This window comes from Hemicordylus capensis, chromosome 4, assembly GCF_027244095.1.
Source record: "Hemicordylus capensis ecotype Gifberg chromosome 4, rHemCap1.1.pri, whole genome shotgun sequence".
NCBI classification, from domain to species: domain Eukaryota; kingdom Metazoa; phylum Chordata; class Lepidosauria; order Squamata; family Cordylidae; genus Hemicordylus; species Hemicordylus capensis.
In genome coordinates, this window is record NC_069660.1 from 319,807,920 (window position 1) to 319,829,352 (window position 21,433).

Below are 21,433 nucleotides of genomic sequence, written 5' to 3' on the forward strand. Positions count from 1 at the left end.
AGAGCACCCCCGCCCTTCCCAAGGCCTCTCGTGGGCACAGCCTCCTCCTACCTGCAGCAGGTAGGAGACCACCGCATCTCGCAGAGGCTGCTGGTCCCCTGCTCTTGCGCTGACCGAGCTGATCTCCAGGTGGGTGAGCGTCTCGCAAGGCAGGCTCGTGAGGAGCAGTTCAAGGCCTGCGGAGCCCAGTGCATTGTGGGACACCGTAAGCCTCTGGAGATGCACAGCCCCTGGGAGAAAAACAGGCGTTCAGCATCCTCACTAGCAGAGCCTCTGGGCAGCAACAGCTACGCCTGAGGAGGGGAGAGGGAAGCTGGCCTGGTGGCAGCAAGCATGCCTTGTCCCCTCAGCTAAGCAGGGCCCACCCTGGCTGCAGCTGAATGGGAGACTAGACGTGTGAGCACTGCAAGAGATTATTATTACTATTATTATTACATTTATCTCCCGCTCTTCCTCCCAGGAGCCCAGAGCGGTGTAGTACTTACTTGAGTTTCTCTTTCACAACAACCCTGTGAAGTAGGCTAGGCTGAGAGAGAAGGGACTGGCCCAGAGTCACCCAGCTAGTTTCATGGCTGAATGGGGATTTGAACTCGGGTCTCCCCGGTCCTAGTCCAGCACTCTAACCACAACACCACGCTGGCTCTCCATACCTGGGATTCCTACATAAGATTCCCCTTATTAGGGGATGGAGCCGCTCTGGGGAGAGCATCTAGGTTCCTGCTTTCCCTCCCTGGCAGCATCTCCAAGATAGGGCGGAGAGAGATTCCTGCCTGCAACCTTGGAGAAGCCGCTGCCAGTCTGTGCAGACAATACTGAGCTAGATAGACCTATAGTCTGACTCAGTATAGGGCAGCTTCCAATGTTCCTAAGGGAGAGACGGGCAGGATGCTGGATGTGGGCCCAGCCAAGCAGCAGCAGGTCTTGTGTTCTCCTTTCGGAGAAGGGGCCCCGATCACTAATACACAGCTCTTTTTGTGGGAGAATATGGCTTCCTTCCACAGAAGAAGGCCCTCTCTACCCCAGGGTGCTTCTGCCCCTAGAGAAGGAACCACTTCCTTGCTGAATAACCAAATTGAGATGCGTGGAGATATCCCTACAGGGCTGGACAGAACCGTTTTCTTTGCGAAGGACATACTTTTGCATCCAGCAAAAGGGACGTGCTGCAGTTCTCGGAGGCTCTGCCTTTGGTGCCCCCAACTCCTTACAAAGGAGCTCCCTGTGAGTAGCAGCAGGGTGGCAAAACCAGGCAAAACCAAGAAACAGGTAGCAACGCAAACTCTTGAGATCATAACAGACAGAAGCTCTTGCTCTTTTGGGGGGCTGCAACACACACACACTCCCCCATATCTTTCAAGGCCAAAAGCCCCCACCCCCTGCCACCCAAGTTGCTGTATCTCTGTGCTGTACCTTTCAGGGCACTGGCCAGCAGGAGGCGGTAGTGCTGCAGAGAAGCTGGGGTGAGGCTACAGGCTTGCAGGCTGAGGGTGCTCAGGACGGGGCAAGCCTGAAGCAGTGAGGCCAGGGACTGGCCGCTGCTGTTGCCCAAGGGGTTTAAGCTGAGATCCAGCTCTTCCAGGTGCTGAAACAACAAGGGGGGGAGGAGAAGAGAATTGGTCACAGCGAGCTAAACCATTTGCCACCAAGTTGTGGGCAAGGACAAAGAGGGAGGGGGGAGCAGGCTGGGGTTCCCCCCATGTATACAAGCTGCCCCTCTGTCAAATTCCAGGTGCGATGAGGACTAAGAGAGGAAGCATGAGCGGGTATGTCCAGAGGGCTGGTAGCAGCCACAGCCACTGCCCCTGGTCTCTGGAGGAATCCAACTCTTGTGCCAAAATCCCAATAACCTCCGGTTTCCTTCAAAGCGACAGCAAGCTTCTAGTCCTGCTGGTGGTGTCGGGGTCAGAGGCCCATGAAAAGAGAGGGTGACTTGGCTGGAATGGATGTTCTTCGAGCGGCCAGCTGTGCAGTCACCCTTTGGGGAAGCCTCGTATCTCCACAGAGACCTTGTGTGGAGGAATGAGAACCCTAACCCTAAACCTATGGGGATCTGCGCCTGCACAGCACTTGGCCTGGACCTCTCATGGGCTTTCGTGGGAGCCACACACACCCCACCCACCCCCCCGGGACAATGGCACGTGGCTAGGTAGGTGGGGCCCGTGTTGCCTCCCTCCGGGCCAAGGGATGGCCACAGCAAAATGGGTGCAGTGGGGAGGGAGGGAGGGAGGTGGGCTGCATGGCTGTCTGGGTGATCAGCGAACGTCACTCTCCTTCGTGGTCTCTGTACATCCGCCCCTGTGGGGGACAAGCAGGCCACTGTAGCTGGACGGAGAGCACACGGGGGTCAGGCAAATCCGAGCAGCCCCTCCAAAGAGGAATGGGAGTGCGCAGCAGCAGCATCGTGTCAGATGAAGGCGGAGTTCAGGGGACCAGGACCCCTCCGTCAAGTGCCACGAGCCCACGTGGGTCCTGGGCGACAGGCAAGTCAAGCTGGACGCGTGATGGTGGATGAGACCCAGCGCGAGAGATGCTGCCGAGAGGACGCTCGGAGCCCCGTGTGTGGCCCAATGGCGTCTGCCCCAAGGGGGCTGTCCTGTGCATGCAGAGGGAAGGGGACGGGGAGCAAGAGGTTCTGCTTTCTGGAGATGCAGAGAGTCGAAATGATTGGGGGCAGCGAGCCTGAGAGAGCAGCAGCACAGCCAGGGCTGGGCTGGGCTGCTCCGAGCCCTCCGATTCGGCGGACAAAGCCAGAGTGAGCAAATCTTAAAGTGGCAGAAGATGGAGACTGAAGGAAGCCCGTGGTCCAAAGGACCTCGCCTTACGTTGGGCAAAGAACTAGGAGGTTCTCAAGGGGGAGATGGGGTGGTGGAGGTGGCTCTGACCGCAGTAGCTGGGCTGGGCAGCAGTTCACATTAGAATATGTGACAGGGTCATTGGAGATGCTGCAGTCAGTGGCAGAGACCGTGTCAAGGCGGGGCTAGAAGAACAGCATGGGCAGGTTGGACGCAAGCCTCGTATCTCCGCAGAGACCTTGTGTGGAGGAATGAGACCTAAACCGCTTCTTTTTGTAAATAAGATCTTACGTTGTAAATTGTCTTGCTACTCACTGCATCAAGAAAGCTGTGCAGGGGTCAAAGGTTTGCAGCTCCTGCTCTGTAGCTTCATTTTGGAGGGAGAACAGATAGAGAGTTTGGAAGAAAGGGGAGATTTGATTTTATTGGTTATGTTTTGAAAAATGGATGGAACTTAAGTTCTAGTGATTGGATGGTTTGGAAAAAGGGGAGGGGAATTTGTGTATATAAGGAGGCTGCTTTCAGCAGAGAGGTGTGTGTTGGAAAAGGAGTCCCAAGTGCTGGAAGAAGAGTCCAAGTGAAGGCATTGCTGGCACAGGCAGAGAGCAGAAACTCTCTGGAGAGCTAAAATCACTCACCAGCAAGAAGAAACAGGCTGGGGCTGAAAAACACAGAACTGCGAAGGAGAGCAGGACCCGAGGCTGAGCAAGGGACAAGCCGAGTTTGTTGGAAAGGCTGAGGTGACTGCAGAGGACTCCAAGAGAGGGCCCTGTGCTAGGCAGGCGTTTGGATCATATTTTGTTTTCCTTATGCTCATTTGGTTGCTGGTTTTGTACTAAACTTTTCAAAGAAACAATTGGGTTAAGTTGAACTATTTTTAAAGGAAAATTTTGTTTATATTTTAAAATAATAATAATAATAATAATAATAATAATAATAATAATAATAATAATAATAAAAACAAGCAAAAGTCAAAAAATCCACAACAAACAGCAAGTGCCGCCTTTGTAAAGAAGCAGATGAAACCGTGGACCACCTAATCAGCTGTTGTCAAAAGATCGCACAGACTGACTACAAACAAAGGCATGACAAGGTAGCAGGGATGATACACTGGAACATCTGCAAAAAATACAAGCTACCTGTAGCCAAACATTGGTGGGACCATAAAATTGAAAAAGTTGAAGAAAATGAAGATGCAAAAATATTATGGGACTTCCAACTACAAACAGACAAACATCTGCCACACAATACACCAGATATAACTGTAGTCGAGAAGAAAGAAAAACAAGTTAAAATAATCGACCTAGCAATACCAGGGGATAGCAGAATAGAAGACAAAGAAATAGAAAAAATCACCAAATACAAAGATCTACAAATGGAAATTGAAAGGCTGTGGCAGAAAAAGACCCAAATAATCCCAATAGTAATTGGCGCCCTGGGTGCAGTTCCAAAAGACCTTGAAGAGCACCTCAACATCATAGGGGCCACAGAAATCACCATCAGCCAATTACAAAAAGCAGCTGTACTGGGAACAGGCTATATTCTGTGATGATATCTATAACAATTGACAATAAAATTCAGCCATCCCAGGTCCTTGGGAAGGACTCGATGTCTGAATAAAACAAACCAGTCAATAACACCTGTCTGACTGTGTAAACAAGAAATAATAATAATAACGACCGCACTTTCACAAGTACTAAACAAAACAGGCCTCGGATACCAAACATCTAAAACATCAAGTCAAATCAACCATCTGCTGTACATGGATGATCTGAAGTTGTATGGAAAGTCCCAGTCAGAAATCGAATCACTGCTAAACACTGTCTGTATATTCAGTAGCGATATAGCAATGGAGTCTGGACTAGACAAGTGTGCTGCATTAATAATCAATAGAGGAAAAATAAGAAAAACAGAAGGAATAGAACTACCCAAGGGAAGCAACATCAAGAACCTGGAAGAGAAAGAACATTACAAATACTTGGGCATTCTTCAGGCTGATAACATTGCACATGCTGAAGTTAAAAGAAAAATTGGAAGTGAATACATCAGGAGAGTTAGAAAAATCCTCAAGTCCAAACTCAATGGCGGGAACACCATACAAGCCATAAACACCTGGGCTATACCTGTTATCAGATACACTACAGGAATAATAGACTGGACCCAGGCAGAGCTAGAGACGCTGGATCGTAAGACCAGGAAAATCATGACCATCAATCATGCTCTGCACCCCCGCAGTGATGTTGATAGGCTATACCTCCCTCGCAGCTCAGGTGGAAGAGGAATGCTGCAAGTCCATCAAACAGCAGAGGACGAGAAAAGAGGCCTTGAAGAATATATCAAGGACAGTGAAGAAGATGCACTTCAAATGGTCAATAACGAGAAACTATTCAACACCAATGAAAGAAAGCAGACCTACAAGAAAGAACAAGTCAAGAACCGAGCAGAAAAATGGAGAAAGAAGCCACTGCATGGTCAATATTTGCACAATGTAAGTGGAAAAACAGACATCACCAAGAACTGGCAATGGCTTAAGAATGGCAACTTGAAGAAAGAAACAGAGGGTTTAATACTGGCTGCACAAGAACAGGCACTAAGAACAAATGCATTAAGAGCAAAAGTCGAAAAATCAACCACAAACAGCAAGTGCCGCCTTTGTAAAGAAGCAGATGAAACCGTGGACCACCTAATCAGCTGTTGTCAAAAGATCGCACAGACTGACTACAAACAAAGGCATGACAAGGTAGCAGGGATGATACACTGGAACATCTGCAAAAATTACAAGCTACCTGTAGCCAAAAATTGGTGGGACCATAGAATTGAAAAAGCTGAAGAAAATGAAGATGTAAGAATATTATGGGACTTCCGACTACAAACAGACAAACATCTGCCACACAATACACCAGATATAACTGTAGTCGAGAAGAAAGAAAAACAAGTCAAAATAGCCGACAAAGCAATACCAGGGGATAGCAGAATAGAAGGAAAAGAAATAGAAAAAAAATCACAAAATACAAAGATCTACAAATTGAAACTGAAAGGCTGTGGCAGAAAAAGACCAAAACAATCCCAGTGGTAAGGGTTTGGAAGACTGTTTTAGTAGACTTAGCCAGAGAAAGCCAGAAAGTCTTGGTGGCAGCAGTTAAAACTCAGAAGTCACAGGGCCAGTTGAGGCCGGGCCCTGACCAGCGGTAGCAGCACAGGGTGATCCGTGACCCCTCAAAAAGGCAGCTGGAGAGGGAGGGGCCTGCAGCAGTGGCAAAACAAGGGCCACCGCTACTGGGGGTCACAAGGCTCACGCCAGAGCGCTTGGGGCTCAGCACGCAGACCAAGCGCTGCCCAGGAGCAGATCCCCCAGAATGCACAGAGGCCGAGAAGAAGGTCACCAAGAGGCTCAGAGAGTGGAACTTGGAAACCACGCAGAGACCAAGGCCCCCCGCCCCAGCTGGGCCTTCAGCCACGTTCTCCCAACCCTCAACCTCAGCCCCACCTTTGTGCACTTCCCCCACAGAGAAAGCCCCCCTCCCCATATTCTATCAAGGCATATACATGGCAGGCAGAAGCAGCTCCTCATCCCTCCCAGGCCCCCCAGCCCCACGCCACCATCACCCCCCCCCCCCGAGGCCAGCAGGGCCCCGCCAACTCTACCTGGAGGGCAGGCGAGCCAGAGAGCCCCACAGCCAGCTGGCGCAGCCCCTCGGGGCCCAGCTGGTTGGCCGAGAGGTCCAGGCGCTTCAGGCCGGGCAGGGTGAGGAGGCAGGCCAGCAGCTCGCCCGCCGCGTCGTCGCCCAGGCCGGTCCCGGAGAGAGAGAGCCGCCGGAGGGAGGTCTGCAGCTTGAGGGCCCGCAGGAGCGGGGTCAGGTGGCGGCGGCGCAGAGCCAGGCCGGAGGCGCTGAAGGAAGGCCCCGCCTCCTGTCGCCCCAGGGTCTTCAGCAGCAACTGGTGCTCCCCTGCCAGGCAGAGGGGGTAGAACGGGGTGGGGGGGAGAACGGGGGGGGGAGAACGGGGGGGAGAACGGGGTGGGGGGGAGAACGGGAGGGGGAGAACGGGGGGGGAGCCCCCACACTTCAGCCAGAGCAGAAGCTGCATGAGCCGATGAGGCTGCCCCAGCAACCGGCATGCCCTGCTTGCTCAGCGGGATGCCAATTGGGCGCAACCCCAGCAGCAGCAGGAGGAGTCACTGAGCCGGGGGCTGGCGGCAGAGGGAAGGGTCAGCCTTCTGATGGACCACTGTCCCCTGCCCCCCCCCCCCCCCGAGAATGCCAGCTGGCAAACAGGGTTGGCTCTGAAGGAGAGCGGAGGAGCCCCTCGCTTGCCCGCCCGCCCGCCCCTGCAGTGAGTGGGGCGCGGCTTACCCACAGCCAGGCTCCGGCAGGCCTTGCGGTATCTCTCCGCCAGGGGGGGCAGGTCCCAGGACTCCACTTCCGCCAGCACCTGCGAGGGAGAGCGAGAGCCCATGAGCCCCAGGGCCAGAGGGAGACTCCTGGGGCCTGGCGCCCCCCCTCCCGCCAAGGCCCCCCTCTGAGCGCTCAGCCCTCTCTCTGCTGGGAGCCCTCGGCCGGCCTCCCTGCAGCAAGAGGCTCTCCCCAGTGCTCCACCCCCCCCAACCCGTCAGCACCTCAACCACAGGCAAGCTCTCGTTCGGCCTGCGGCAAGCAGACAGAGCCAAGCGGGCCCGCTCCGCGGCACCTCCCAGCACTCAGGAAGGAAAGCTCACCAGGGCCAAGCCTTAGAGGAGCAAGGGCGGGGGGGGAGGAGCAAGGGCGGGGGGGGAGGAGCAAGGGCGGGGGGAGGAGCAAGGGCGGGGGGAGGAGCAAGGGCGGGGGGGAGCAAGGGCGGGGGGGAGCAAGGGCGGGGGGGGAGCAAGGGCGGGGGGGGGAGCAAGGGCTGCTGCTGCTTCAGACCAGTGCAGCAAAGGAAGGCGCCCCCCCCACCACAGGAACTCACACATGCATCTGGAAGCCCTGCACCCCACGGCGAGAAGGCCAGGCTGCTCACCTCCTCGTTGCTTTGCAGGACGTCCCCAATGAGGTCTTGGGGGGCCAGGAGGGCGCCCTCCTTCTTCAGAGTGAGGCGCGGCAGCAGCCCGCAGGTCTGGTAGTGGCGCTGGGCGGCCTGCTCTGCCAGCCACGACACACGGGGACTCTCGCTGCTGCCGCTGCAAGGGGAGGGGGGGACGGGGGCTGAGACCCACAGGCAGCGCCTCCATCCCGCCCCCCCCCGCGGGAAGCAAGGGAGGAAGCCAGCAAAGGCCTCCTCCAGATCCGCACAGCTGCTTCTCGGCAGCCGCCCCAAGCTCAAGGGGCTGCAATCCCTTCCTGCCCCGGCAGGGCGGATGACGGGGCCCCTGGTGCTCCCAAGAACCCAGCTGAGGAGACCCGGAGGGGGGAGGACGGATGGCCTGAAGGGGCTCTGAGCCAGCCGCAAGGAAGAGCCACGGCCTGCTGAGCCGCCTGGGCAAGGAGGGCCAAGCCATCCTCGAGCAGCAGCTCCCGGGGAAATCTCTTGTGGACGGCGGTCAAACTCTGGCCGTGAGAGAAATGTGGGGCAGGGGGTCCGGAGCAAGAGGCAGAGTCCCCTCCGGCCCATTGCAAGGAGGGAGGGAGCCCTTCCCCCCCTTACCTGTGGGGCACGGGAATCAGGAAGACGTTATCCTGCACTTGAACTCGCACCCGAATTGGCGGTGGAGGAGCAGGAGGCTACCAAGAGAGAAGACGGGTGAGGGGAACCCCCAACTGCCCCCCGGCTGTGGAGAGCATCCCCCCGCCAAAAGCAGACGTAGGCGAGGCTGCCCAGACACTGCCCACTTAACGGAGTTGCCAGCACTGACTGGCAGCGTCTCTCCAGGACTGCAGGCAGAGCAGAATCTTTCCCAGCCCTCCTACCCTGAGAGGCCACCAGAAATTGAACCTGGGGCCTTCTGCGTGCAGAGCAGGGGAAGCATGCCTGAGGGATGCCCCCCCCCACAAATGGCCCCTCCGCTTTCCTCCAACTGGGAGGGATCAGGCGGGCTACGGATCAAGCCTCGCCAAGCAGAAGGCAGGAGGGGACGCAGCACGTGCAGAGGGAGGCCTGTGCCTCTTGCCTGCTCCCCCCCCCCAAACGGAAGCCTGCTTCCCCGCCAGACGTGCGCCGGGCACCTGCCTCCGCCCCACGGGAAGCTCACCTGTGCCAGCCCCCGCGGTGGGCTCGCTCCACCCCCGGCTTCGCCGTCGACCCGGCTGCCATTGCCGGACCCCCCCAGGCTGCCGGGCTCGGGCCCTGCTGGGCCGTCCACCACGCTGGCCCCTGCCGTCTTTCCCAGCGGGGTCCGGTCTACGATCTGGGTCAGGCGGCTTTGCCTGTTCCGCGGGCGCCGCCTCCTGGCAGCCTCAGGGGGCTGGCAGGGGCCCCCACGGTTGCTCTGGGGCTCCGGGCTTGCCTCCGGCTCCGACTCCGACTCCTCTTCCTCGCTGGGGCGGCTCCTTTTGCGGCCCCCCCAGCTCTGGCCGAGGTCGTCTTCCAGCCAGTCGTCTCCCACGTATTCCTCGGGGGGGATCAGGGCTGGCCCGTCGGCAGGGGCCAGGTGTTGGGGGCTGGCAGGGATTCGGGACCAGGCGCTGCCCAGACCGCGGATGGCGGCCCGGTACTCGGCTGGGGCGGCCGGCTCAGCCTCCTGGGGCGCTGGCTTCCCCTCGTCCCGGGCCCGCCTCTGGCCCAGAAGCCGCTGCCTCTTCTTGACCGGCCTCAGTGGCGCCATGCAGTCGCCTTCCGGCTCGGGGTGGCCGAGGCTGGGCTCCCCTTTGCCGCTCAGGCTGGGCGCCCTCCTGGGACTGGGGGGCGGCAGGGCCGGGCCGGGGGGGCCGGAAGCTTCGGCCTCTGCGAACTCTGCGTCGAAGAGCTGAGCGGCCAGCTGCTCTCGGGGGGCCTGAGACTTGGAGCCTGTGGGGGCAAGAGGGGGCAGTGGCAGGCCATCGCCCCACATGGCTGGGCAAGAGAAGGCCAAAGCAGGACCCCTTGGCCTCGGACTTCCCCCACAGCCCAGCAGCAGCAGCAGCAGCAAGGAGGCCTCGGAGGAGAGCTGGCAACACACACAAGACACGCAGGATTGGAGGGCCCTGAGCCCTCACCCCCGCCCCCAGAGGCAGCCCCCTCCCTCCCGCCCGCCCTCCCTGCGGCTCACCTCGGCCGGCCATGGCCTTCCGGAGCAGGCCCTCCATGGTCTTGCAGCGCTGGCGAGTCTCCCGGTCCAGGTCCCGGCCGTAGAGCCGCACCCACTCCTGAAGAGTGCCCAGGGGGCTCAGGCCCTAGGCAGAGAGGGGAGGCAGGCAGGCAGGGAGCGTGGGTGCCTGGCCCGGGGATCCCAGGGAGCAAGGCCACCATGCCCTGGGCACCTCCAGAGGGAGGAGGCAGGTTTCCTTGGCAGGCACTCTGGGCTGCAGCCCTGCTGGGTCAGGCCCAAGGAGGCCCATCGAGCCCAGCACCCCACTTCCCACAGGGGCCCCTGCCCCCAGGTGCCACGGGCAGGGTGGCGGGGACAGGGCCTCTCTCCGGCTGCATCCGGGGAGCCCCTTTTCCCTGCAGCTTAAATGGAAGCGGCACAGCACATGTGTGAAGGAAGGAGGCCTTGGCCTCTTCTCTTGGTAGACAGGATTGTGCGGTGCCATTGCCTTGCCATGCACTGTGTGGAGAAAGCCGTGCAGGGGTCAAAGGTTCCTGTTCAGCAGCTTCATTGCTGAGGGCAATGAAATGTACTGGTTTGATTTTGGAGGTTCAGTTTTATTGGTTGTGTTTTGCAAAATGGACAGAGCTTAAGTTATGCGGATTGGAGGGTTTGGAAAAAATGGGAGGGAAATCAATGTCTATAAGGAGTCTGTGTCTTAGTGCTGGAAAAAAAGTTCAGAGTGCAGTCCAAGGGAAGGAGTGGAGGGCAGTTGAGAGTGGATGGTGGAGAGCTGGAAAGCAGCGCAGAGCTGGAGAGAGAAAGAAGAACTGAAGCGAGTGCAGAGAAAAAGGGGTGGAAGGGATCGCCAAGAGAGAGCCTCTCCCTGGAGAGCTGGATCACTTGCCAGCAGTCTGGGACGGAACCCCAGTACTGGGAAGGAAGAGCAGGACCCGGAGCTGAGCAAGGGACAAGCCGGGCTTGCTGGAAAAGCGGAGGCGACTGCAGAGGACTCCCAAGTTAGGGCCTTGTGCTACAGGCCAGTTTGGATGAGCCTGGGTCACTTTTCATCTCTCCCTTAAGCTCATCTGGTTGCTGGTTTTTTCTACTGAAGATTTCAAAGAAGTTGCTGGTTTAAACTGAACTATTTTAAAAGTAAAATTGCTTGTCATATTTTTAAAGAGTAGTCGCTTCTGTCTGTTTTCTCCACCCAACACCTAAAGCCTTTACCATACTACTAAATTTTAATTACAATGGAAGTTGGAAGGCTGTATTGAGCAGACTCAGCCAGAGTCAGCCCAAACGTCTGCTTGGTGGCAGCGCTTAAACTTAAACATCACAGGGCTGGTTTCGTTTGGGTCCTCAGCAGCAGCAGCAGCAGCAGCAGCAGCAGCAGGGTGTGATCTGTGACAATGTGTGACAAGGTAGATGACACCTCAGCAGTGGGGCCAGAAATATGGACACACGTTTGCACTGCACAGGTTCCAGAGCTCTGTGGCACCCCAAAGGCTAAATCCAAGGGGGACGGAGGGAGGGTGAACGTGGGCCACTCAGAAGCAGGCAGCCCACACTCCCCGCCTCCCAAGAAGGGGGGAGGCCTCCAGGTGGCAACAGAGGGTGGGGGGAGGCCTGTGTGGGCATGCAAGCGAGGGACCAAGCAGCAGCCCAGAATGGACAGTCAGCAAGCCGCACTGAGGAGGAGACGAGCCCCTCCCCTTGGAGGCCAAAGGCCAGCCCAGCAGGTCAGGGCCGAAGCCACTTCCATTTTAGGGGCCCGGTCCCCTCCCGCCAGGCCCCTCCCGCCACCACCACCACCCCTCACCTTGGCATTGTGCAGCAGGACCGAGGCCCCCCTCTCGACCAGCAGCTCAGCCACATCAAAATGGCCGCAGTTGAGGGCATCATGCAGGGGGGTGATGCCCTCGCACCCAGGCCCCCCGGGGTCATCGATGGTGGCGCCATGGTCCAAGAGCAAACGGACAACCTCTGGAGGAAGAGTGGATGGGTCCCCATTCAATGCAGCCCCGACCCCACCTCGAGAAGAAGGAGCCCGGTTTCTGGGCCTGGGCCTCCGGCTCCCCAGAATGCCCCCCCTCCAGCTTCCTCCCCCTACTTCCCAGCACTTACCCAGATGCCCGTGGTTGCAGGCCTCGTGCAGTGGGGTCCAGCCACAGTAGTCCCGTGGGTTCAGAGGGTGACCCTGAGGCAGAGATGAGAATCATCCACGGAAGGAGACCTGGGGGATTTTTTTTGGGGGGGGGGAGGAAACAGAGGGCAGTTCTCCCCCCACCCCCAAGCCAAGATGGGGTTGAGGCACGGACGGAGCAGGGAGCAGAAGAGGGCCGGCAGCCACCCCAAGGCCTTGCCTGGCTAAGAGAAATAAACCCTCACTTTAGACTTGAATGTCCACATGCATGTTATTGGGATGTTCAGTGAGCAGTTTTACTTTGCAACCCAGATCCAGCCCTGGCTTGATCTCCTGGCTTGCTATCAGACCGTTTGGACGCAAAACGCCAGATCATGGTTTGTAAATCATGAAAGGAAGCCGCACAATTCCCCCAAATAGGAGGAGGAGAGAGAGCACAGGAGCTTCACCTGAGGACCACATTTTCTCAAACAGAAGACCCTTTGGGGTAAATATAGGTGCAATCTCTGCCTTTAAGGGGGCCATCTTAAATTCAGAGGACTCGGAATTTAAGACACCCCACCAAATTCTAACACCGAGGAACTTGGAAAATGATTGTTAATGATTGTTAGGAGCCCACCTGGTGGGGATTCAGTCCCACACGTCAAGGGTGCTCCGGAACCTCTATAGCAGCTTCCCAAATGTTGTTGGACTAGAACCCCCATCATCATCATCATCATCATCACCACCACAGTGGCCTCTGGAGACCCACCACCCCTAGGGACCCAAGGCTGGAAACTCCTGGTCTGCGCAGCCCGTTAGCTGGGCCTCCAGCTCAGCAGAGGCCACCATGCCTAGGCCAAGCCAGTGTTCCCTCTCAGGCATGCGCATGCGCGTGCACACACACATTTCCTGATGTCCGCTCAGTTCACTTTAGATCCCGCCCAGGTTGAATCTGGAAGGCCCCACCCTGGATGCACATGGTGCGCGCACACTGCCTTGATCCTGCCGCCCAGAACAAAGCTCATTCCGCACACAGATGAAGACAAAGGAGAGGGAACTGTGGAGCCAGCCTCTCCTCGCACTGGGGGGCTTCATGTGGAAGGGGCCAGCTCACACTTTCGGGCCAGGAGCACATCAAGACGTTGGAGCACAAGCCATGAACACACACACACACACACGTGTGGAAATTAAGAGTGAGATTAACAATTCCTGCGCTGGAAAATGGAGAGTCTATTCTTCTTGTGGCACGTCGAAGTACAGTCTGAGCAAGTCCCAGGGCTGCGTATTCCTGGAATCTGTCTGGAGGACTGGAGGACTGTCTGGAGGACTGGCTGATCTGCAATAAGCCGAGCTTATTACGAGTCCCTCCTCTGATCACCGGTGGGGAGGAGTGCCCCCTTCCAGGTGACCCAGAAAGCCGCTCGGGCCCCTCCTCCTCTTCCCCGTGTTTGTCATTCGGAAGTTCCTGGCTTAGATGATCTCTGGGCAGTCAGAAGAGAAAAGGCCTCTCTCCTTTCTCTGCAAGGCTGGCAGATGGAAACGTGTGTGTCCTCACCATAAAGCAGCCCAGAGCTCTGTGGCCAAGGCCAGCCCCACCCAGTTCCCAGCCCGGAAGGAAAGCCAGTGGCCGCAGCTCCACAGGCTGACCCAGCCGGAAGCCAGCCATGGGGGCCACCTTGTGCCGTTTCGAGTCTCTGGGCCAGGGAGGGAGAGAGCTGTCGCCGGGGCAGGCCGGTCACTAACTGGAGCCAAAACCCGAGGGGTGGGAGGCTGCCCCTCCCTCGCAGCTTTCCAGCTCTCTTCTGGCAGGGCTCCAAGGACGGGTGCTCAGCATCCAGCAGATTGCTCTGTCTGGGCTGAGGAATGGCCTGTTCTCTCCGGAGAGACCGACAGGCAGGCAGCAACGCTGGGCCCACACTGGGAACACCCTGGCCCCAATCCTGCACCGGTTAATCTGTGAGGAAGCCGGCTTGGGAGCCCCTCCTCTCCTTTCGGGGGAATTAGGATGCCAATCAGGGTTTGTCGTCTCTCTTCCCAGTTCCAAAGACACTTCCAGCGCAACAGAAAGCAAGAGCCTCTCCTTCCATGGTCCAGGCCTCCTTCAGGAAGTGTCACCCCAGAAGGGGTCAGCAGAAGGGGGCGGGTGGGTGGGGAAGAGATGCACAAAAGCATCACCCACCCCCTTCATGTAATGCAACTCTCCCACCTCCCCTGCCCAAGGCCAACACCTGCCTTAGGAAAGAGAGAGTTCTCAAGAGCAAAGCGTTCAGAGGAAGGTGTGCCTGTCCTCTCAGGGTGGGGGTTGTGCCCTCCCCACAGAGGGCTCCGAGCTCACACTCCACATGTCCACAAGAGGGTGGGTGGGTGGGGAGGGAGAGACGAGCAAGGGGCAGGTGCTGGGGGAACGGCAGGTTCGGGGCCTCTCTTCCCGCCCGCAGAACTGGCTGGCAGCAGAGCAAGAGAGAAAGGCCAGCTGGCCTCCAGGACACGGGCACCCAGCCAGGCAACCCGGCCCCCCTGCCCGCCCCGCAGCCCTCGGGGCAGCTCACCTTCTCCACAAAGAAGCGCACCCGGCGCACGTTCCCCTCGATACAGGCCCGGTGCAGCAAGGTCTCGCCCCTGTCGTTCCGCTGGTTCCACTGCAGGAAGGAGGAGGAGGAGGGGGGCAGAGGAAGTACGCTGGCACCGTGCCCGGCCGCTCCCCAACCTTCTCCCCCCCAGCAGAGCCCCCGGGCAGAGAATGCAAGAGTTGCCCTGCAGCCGCCAGGCCAGGCCTTCCTTCTCTGGCCCAGGAATCCAGCCAACCAGACCCCCCCCCCCCGCCCGGGCATCATGGCAACTGGCCAGGCCTTGGCGACCTGGACACGTCGCATGCGAAGAAGGGGGCAATCCTGCGTCGTTCTCCTGGCCAAGCGCTCGCACTCCAGCCAGGCCCTGCTCTCCCCAGGCTTGCTCAGACAAGCCACCTTCCCTCAGCTGCAGCCTCCCCTTGGGACAGGACAGGCCTGCACTGCAGGGATGCCCACAGCCCGCACTAGATACCCTCCTGGCTGCCGGGACCCGGCCAAATGCCTTGCGCTTAGCAGCAGCATCCACCCACCGCCCAACGCAATCCCAGAGTCCACCTCCCTGACCTCTGGACAGCCCACTGGCTAGCCTTGCAGAGCCTGGGGGACCACAGGCCTGGCTTACCTTGTGGAGTCTGCGCCGGCTGGGAATGCTTTTGCTGCAGCCCTCCATGTCCTCCTCTCCGTCTGGAAGAGAGACAAGGAGACGTCAGGGCAGCCAGGCTGGGCCAGACCAACAGCCCACGCAGCAGCAGCAGAGCACCCCGGCTCCCGACAGCAGACAATCAGATCCCGCAAAGGAGGTCACACCCATCAGGACAGCAGGGTAGGCAGAATCTACACCCTCAGCCAAAAGGGGAAACTGCAACATCTACCTTGACTAACAGCAACCGACTTATACACGGAGTCATCGAATGCTTTAAGGAGGCTGGTTTTCTCAGTGTAGCCATAACATCCTATGGCCAGCAGTTCCACAGGTGGGTAGCACTTCTTTTAATCCACGTTTTGTAATACAGAGGGAGACTCATTGTAGCTCAGTCATTGCACACTGCTTGTGATCTCGTAGTATCTCTCATTCCTCCTTCCCCCCCCAAATGTTTTCTTTCAGAACTAAAGTAGTGAAAGGGCAGCATGTTTGATGGTTCCTTCACAAGGAAGATCCTCGTTTCCTTTGAGTGCAGTATAGGGAAACGAGGCACAGAAGTCAAACTGGACCTTGGGTGTCTTGCTCATCTCAGCAGCCCTGGCCTGTCCTTTGCAGCTCTGGGCTGCCTGTGGGGAAGGGGCTGGGCCCGGGAGAGCCTGTGTGTGGAGCAGGACACCACCGAGCAGTCCCTGACTTCTCCAGAGAAATATGCCTGCCAATTTCCACCCGTAGGAACAGAGGAAGCTGCCATATACCGAGTCAGACCACAGGTCCAGCTAGCTCAGTATTGTCTACACAGACCCTTAAACACTGGCCAATTTCCAAACCACAGACACAGCCACTGTGCCCCCCCCCCCCAGACCACAGGCATCGTCATGCATTGTGACAAACAGCCCCAGTTCTAACAACAAGGGTGGTCAAGTGTCATATGGAAGCCCCACCCCCACCGACCTCTCTCGCAGTGTTATCAAGAATCTGTCTAAAGGGTGCTCCGCTCAGATCATGCAGGCCTGGAGCTCTCGGAAGCGTGAAGGAGAAGCCTTCCGGAGGAGCGGAAGTAAGAGGCACAGGAGCCCTCCAGTGGCCATGCTGATTACGTGGATTATGATGGTGGAAGTTAAAGAGAGTCAAGTTAACCTAGATATTTTATACTCCTTGATGTATTAAAGCCATTGTAGTTAAGACTTGGTCATTACTGCTTCCATGTAACATTCCTGCCCGAGCCAAGATCTTGATCACCAGGTTCTCCAGGCAAGGGCAGAGCCCTGCCATAAATTCCCCCTTATCCCATCACACCTGACTTCCCTCCCCTCCCTTTCAGGACTCCGTGACCCTAAGAGACAACAAAGCCACAGTTATTTACGACACAAGCAGGGCCCAAGACGGAGATGCACAAATGGCAACAACTTGGGAATCCTCCTGCCCAAGAAGAGGAGGAGCCCGAAAGGAGGAGGGGAATTCCTTTTGATAACCAGGGCCGGAGGAAGATGGAATGACCACTTCCGAGACCCAGGCCCAGAGAGCCGGTACCGAGAGGAATGCAGCAACATCTCTGACGGAAGGAGCGGCTTCTCCAAATCCCCCCAACCCCCGCTGAACCTAGAAGGCCCAGAAGGCATGTCTTCTCTGCAACCCGCCTTCGCTCCCCACATTCAGCCCCTGCAAGGTCGGGAAGGCAATAAGCTGGCCACTTCCTGCTCTCCTGCAGCTGGGCTAACCAACTTCTTTGGTCCCCTTTTGCCTCCCCTCTCTAATAGAAACCAGATGTTCTGGGCATTGCTAGCGCCAGTTAAGATGGTTGGATTGCAGTTCTGCTGTCTATCTGTCCACCTACGTCTCATCCCAAGAAAAGTCTCAAAGGCAATTTGGCTTGGATCTCGGTTCCTTTTCACACATCCATTGTTAAACCTCAAATAAACTCCCCCATGAAGTGGAGGCTGCGAGCTCCCTCAATAAGGGAAGAGGGAGAATGATTTGGTGGTGAAGCCCGAGGGTCAGGGTCTATCGTCCAAAAGGGAGAGAGAAGGGGGAGGAACAGCCCAGTCCTGTCAAGGAAGTGACTCCTTGAGACCCACCGCAAGACAGGCTTGGTGGCACTCCAACCAAGACAGGGTGGTAACCTCCCGAATTCTAGGCAGACTTGGTGGCAGTCCAGTCACAACAGATCGGTATAGCCCTGAGGCTTAGTCCAGTCAAGGACAGACTCATTTCAGTCTAATAGAGACAGGAGGATCCAAGTCCCTCCCAGACAGAGGGGTTCCAGTCCAATCACTGGAGCCTCTCCCCCTGCCCCCCCCCCACCTCCAGGGAGCAGCCTCTTGAGAAAGGAGTCAAGAACCCCAAGCCTTAAGAACCAGGTTGAACCAGGCACAATTGTCCAGGACGATATTGGACAGGTGCCTACCAAGGGGAGAAATCCCCGGGACTATTAAATTCTTAAACTGAATAAGGCAACAGCTGTTTCCACATTCGCCAAGAGATCATGTGGGCGTTTCATGGAAGTCAAAGACTGATTGATCCAGACATGACTGTCGGGAACTCCTGACTGGGCAGTTGAGTGCATAAGGCAGTCGTGTTTTTAAATTCAGCAAGGGTCTCGCATACATTACTCCTAGGGGGTGGGTTGTGCCTGACAGCATCACCTGCTCCCCACTGCCTCGGGGCCAAGTATTCCCCTCCCCTCCCCCAAAGCAGCTGCCAGGATCCCCCCACTCCAGGCCACTGCACTCACCGCTCTCCGAGAGTTCCAGGTCGCTCTCCTCCCAGGGCTCGCTGCTCTGAGCCTCCTCTTCCTCCTCCTCCTCCTCGCTGGCCTCCCCATCGGAGTGCCAGCCCTGGGATTGGCGGAGCTCTCGCAGCCTGGCCAGTGTTCCTGCAGCCTCAGGGCGTCCCCATCTCTGCTGGCAGGCGTGGAAATGCTGCAGGATGCGACACTGAGACAAACATGTATTCTGCTTTAGTATACACAAGAAGCCTGGGTCTGAGCTTGTGCCCACACAGGCAAGCAGCACTAGCCTGCAAGCAGCACCGGGACACGAAAATCAACCTGTTGGGGGGGCGGGGCGAGAATAAGAGGAGACATCCAGCCGTCCATCTCAGGCAGTTTCGTTATCTTTATTCATTCAATGTCTAAGTTGATATGTTGGCAATGCTGTGCGCATATTAACACCTCAACTCTCTTCAAAAAGACCCTTTATTGTGCAAAAATAAAACTGGCATACATAAAATAAGAACAAAAACAGTTCAGCGTACATGCCATCATCAGTTTATTTTATTTATATATTTTTATACCGCCCAAAACTTATGTCTCTGGGCGGTTTACAACAAAATAAAAACAGAAAGTAAAACATTAGTTAAGACAAAAATGAAAAATTTAAAGCATTACAACAATTTAAATTTTTTTAAAAAATATTTTAAAACAGCATTAAAACCATTAAAACAATATTAATTAAAAGCCTGGGAGAACAAATGAGTCTTTAAAGCCTTTTTAAAAGAGATGGGGAGGGTCTTATTTCACTAGGGAGCGCATTCCAAAGCCTCGGGGCAGCAATGGAGAAGGCTCGTCCCTGAGTGGCCACCAGATGAGCCGGTGGCAAATGCAGACGGACCTCTCCTGATGATCTCAATGGGCGGTGGGGTTCATGATGAAGAAGACTTTCTCTTAAATACTCAGGGCCCAAGCTGTTTAGGGCTTTATAGGTTATGACCAGCACCTTGTATTTTGCCCGGAAACATATTGGCAGCCAGTGTAGCTCCTTCAATACAGGAGTGATCTGGTCTCTCCGAGATGACCCAGAGACCAGCCTGGCTGCCGCATTCTGGCCAACTGTAGTTTCGGGACTACATACAAGGGCAGCCCCACATAGAGCGCATTACAGCAATCTAGTCTGGAGGTTACCAGCAGATGTACCACTGTTTTGAGGTTGTTCACCTCAAGAAATGGATACAGCTGGAGTATCAGCCGAAGCTGATAGAAGGCACTTCTGGCCACCGCCTCAACCTGGGAGATCAGGGAGAGGCTCGGATCCAGAAGCACCCCTAGACTGAGTACCTGTTCCTTCCAGGGAAGTGTAACCCCATCTAGAACAGGCAGATCAAAATTGTCTCTCGAGTTCCAACCCCGCACAATTAGTACCTCCGTCTTATCTGGATTCAGTCCAGGTTGTTATCCCTCATCCAGCCCATTACCACCTCCAGGCAGGCATTTAGGGAGGTTATGCCCTCTCCTGATGATGCTGACATGGAGAAATAGATTTGGGTGTCATCGGCATACTGATAGCACCCTGCACCAAATCTCCTGATGATCTCTCACAGCGGTTTCATGTAGATGTTAGGGTTAGGGTTAGGGTTAGAGAGAGAGACATATGGAGCCCTGAGGCACACCATACAAGAGTTCAGATTTTGAAGAACAGCAGTCTCCAAGGGACACCATCTGGAACCTGCCCGAGAGGTAGGAGCAGAACCACCGTAAAGCAGTGCCTCCAACTCCCAACCCCCTCAGACGCTCCAGAAGAATACTATGGTCAATAGTATCAAAAGCCGCCGAGAGGTCCAAAAGGACCAACAGAGTCACACTCCCTCTGTCCATTCCCAATTGAAGATCATCCATCAGGCCGGCCAAGGCAGTCGCCACCCCATAGCCAGCCCGAAATGGGTCAAGATAATTGGTTTCCTCCAAGACTGTCTGGAGCTGGGAGGCCACCAGCCTCTCAGTTAAACAAACGAGCACAGATAAGAGGCTTTCTGTTCCCCAGCTGTTTAATCAATTTATATACTGTCCTTCCTAAAGTTTATCAGGGTGGTTTACATTAAAATAAAAACACACATAATAAAACAATTATGATAAATAAAATCATCTATACCAGATATCTTTAAAAGCCAAGCTAAAAGGATGGGTCTTTGAGGCTCTCCTGAAAGCCTCCAAGGAAGATAATCCACTCCTATCCATGGGAAGCATGTTCCACAACCCAGGGGCAACAACTGAGAACGCCCAATCCCAGGTCGCCACCGGATTTGGAGCAGGAAGGCCTCCTTGGGGGAGAGCTCCTCTCCAAAGATGGGCCCTCCTGTTACCACCACCACCACCCCACCTCCTCCGTCCACCTCCAGCCCAGCATTCACCTGCAGTTTGGGGTCGTGGGCCTTCTCCGCGCACTGCAGCGCCGTTTGGAAGCAGGATTCCAGCTTCTCATAACTCTCCCGGGTTTCCAGTTTGGCCAGGGCGATGTTCAGCCACGTCTTCCCCTCCTGGCCATGGAGAGAACAGGCAGGGCTCAAGCACCCTGCAGCTCCCCCTTCCCACCTCACTCTGGCCTGGGAGCCCCGAACCAGAGGACGATGGCCTCACTCAGACAGGCTCCTCAAGCACCCCGTTTGGCTATGCTGGGTGTGCCCTTGTGGGACTATGGGCAGGCACCAGCAGCAGAGGGCCCGCCAGCCACAGAGGCCCACCTCACCTCCAGGGGGTTGCCTTGCCGCAGTCTCAGTTCCTCCCGATAGTGCTGCACTGCCCGCGCATAATCCTTCAGGTCTCCAAAGGTGGCGGCCAGAGAAACGTGAATCACAGCCAGCTCTGGGGCTGGGCATTTCAGAGCCTGGGCATGGCACAACTGAAAGAAGACCAGGGAGACGGAAGAGACATCAGGACTTCCAAAACTTGTAGCATCGCTCGTGGGGAGAGACTGCTGGGGCGGATCACACCCCGATTCGAAGCTGCTGCTGCTGCCGCCGCTGCCTCCTCACTCCACCAAGGGGACTGTGCAGATGAGTCCCACTAGCCCTCCAAGAGAGGGGCAGGACGCTCAAATGCAGCAGCTGTGCCAGAGAAGGGAAGAAACTCCCGCTGCCATAGTCAAGGCCATGGAACGGAAGGGCTGAGAAGACTTTCTTGGCAGGATGTTCCACTTCTTCGAAAAGAGGGGGAGCCAAGACAGCTCTTTGGAATATGCTGCCCGTCTCAAACAGGCTGCTAGATTACTCGGGGAAGGCCAAGAGGTAGCGGGAGTTTTGCAGGGCCAAAGAGAGACCCCCTGGCTGTGTGGTCGGTCCTCAAAGGCCTTGCAGGTCCGACAGGAAGAGGGCCAGGCAGGAATCTCTCCCAGCTGAAGGCAGCGGTGGGCAAACCCTCCAGCTGTTGCTGAACAACAACTCCCATCATCCACAGCC

At 56.4% G+C, this 21,433-nt stretch overlaps 1 protein-coding gene across 2 annotated transcripts in view; it reads right to left on the reverse strand.

Annotated features, from left to right (window-relative positions):
• The window catches only part of TONSL (tonsoku like, DNA repair protein), a 33,814-nt gene that overhangs the window by 1,920 nt on the left and 10,461 nt on the right, over positions 1 to 21,433 (reverse strand). For both annotated transcript variants that reach the window (XR_008307131.1, XM_053249938.1), the window contains exons 9-23: positions 20,725 to 20,877; positions 20,390 to 20,515; positions 18,000 to 18,201; positions 15,248 to 15,309; positions 14,605 to 14,694; positions 12,055 to 12,127; positions 11,750 to 11,913; positions 9,949 to 10,072; positions 8,953 to 9,707; positions 8,409 to 8,485; positions 7,785 to 7,944; positions 7,142 to 7,220; positions 6,435 to 6,736; positions 1,408 to 1,579; positions 52 to 230 (exon numbers count right to left, since the gene is read on the reverse strand). Coding sequence is in view for 1 of the 2 variants with exons in the window: in XM_053249938.1 (XP_053105913.1) it covers positions 52 to 230; positions 1,408 to 1,579; positions 6,435 to 6,736; positions 7,142 to 7,220; positions 7,785 to 7,944; positions 8,409 to 8,485; positions 8,953 to 9,707; positions 9,949 to 10,072; positions 11,750 to 11,913; positions 12,055 to 12,127; positions 14,605 to 14,694; positions 15,248 to 15,309; positions 18,000 to 18,201; positions 20,390 to 20,515; positions 20,725 to 20,877 (2,718 nt within the window). In the remaining variant the exon portion in view is untranslated. The remainder of the gene's footprint in view (positions 1 to 51; positions 231 to 1,407; positions 1,580 to 6,434; positions 6,737 to 7,141; positions 7,221 to 7,784; positions 7,945 to 8,408; positions 8,486 to 8,952; positions 9,708 to 9,948; positions 10,073 to 11,749; positions 11,914 to 12,054; positions 12,128 to 14,604; positions 14,695 to 15,247; positions 15,310 to 17,999; positions 18,202 to 20,389; positions 20,516 to 20,724; positions 20,878 to 21,433) is intronic.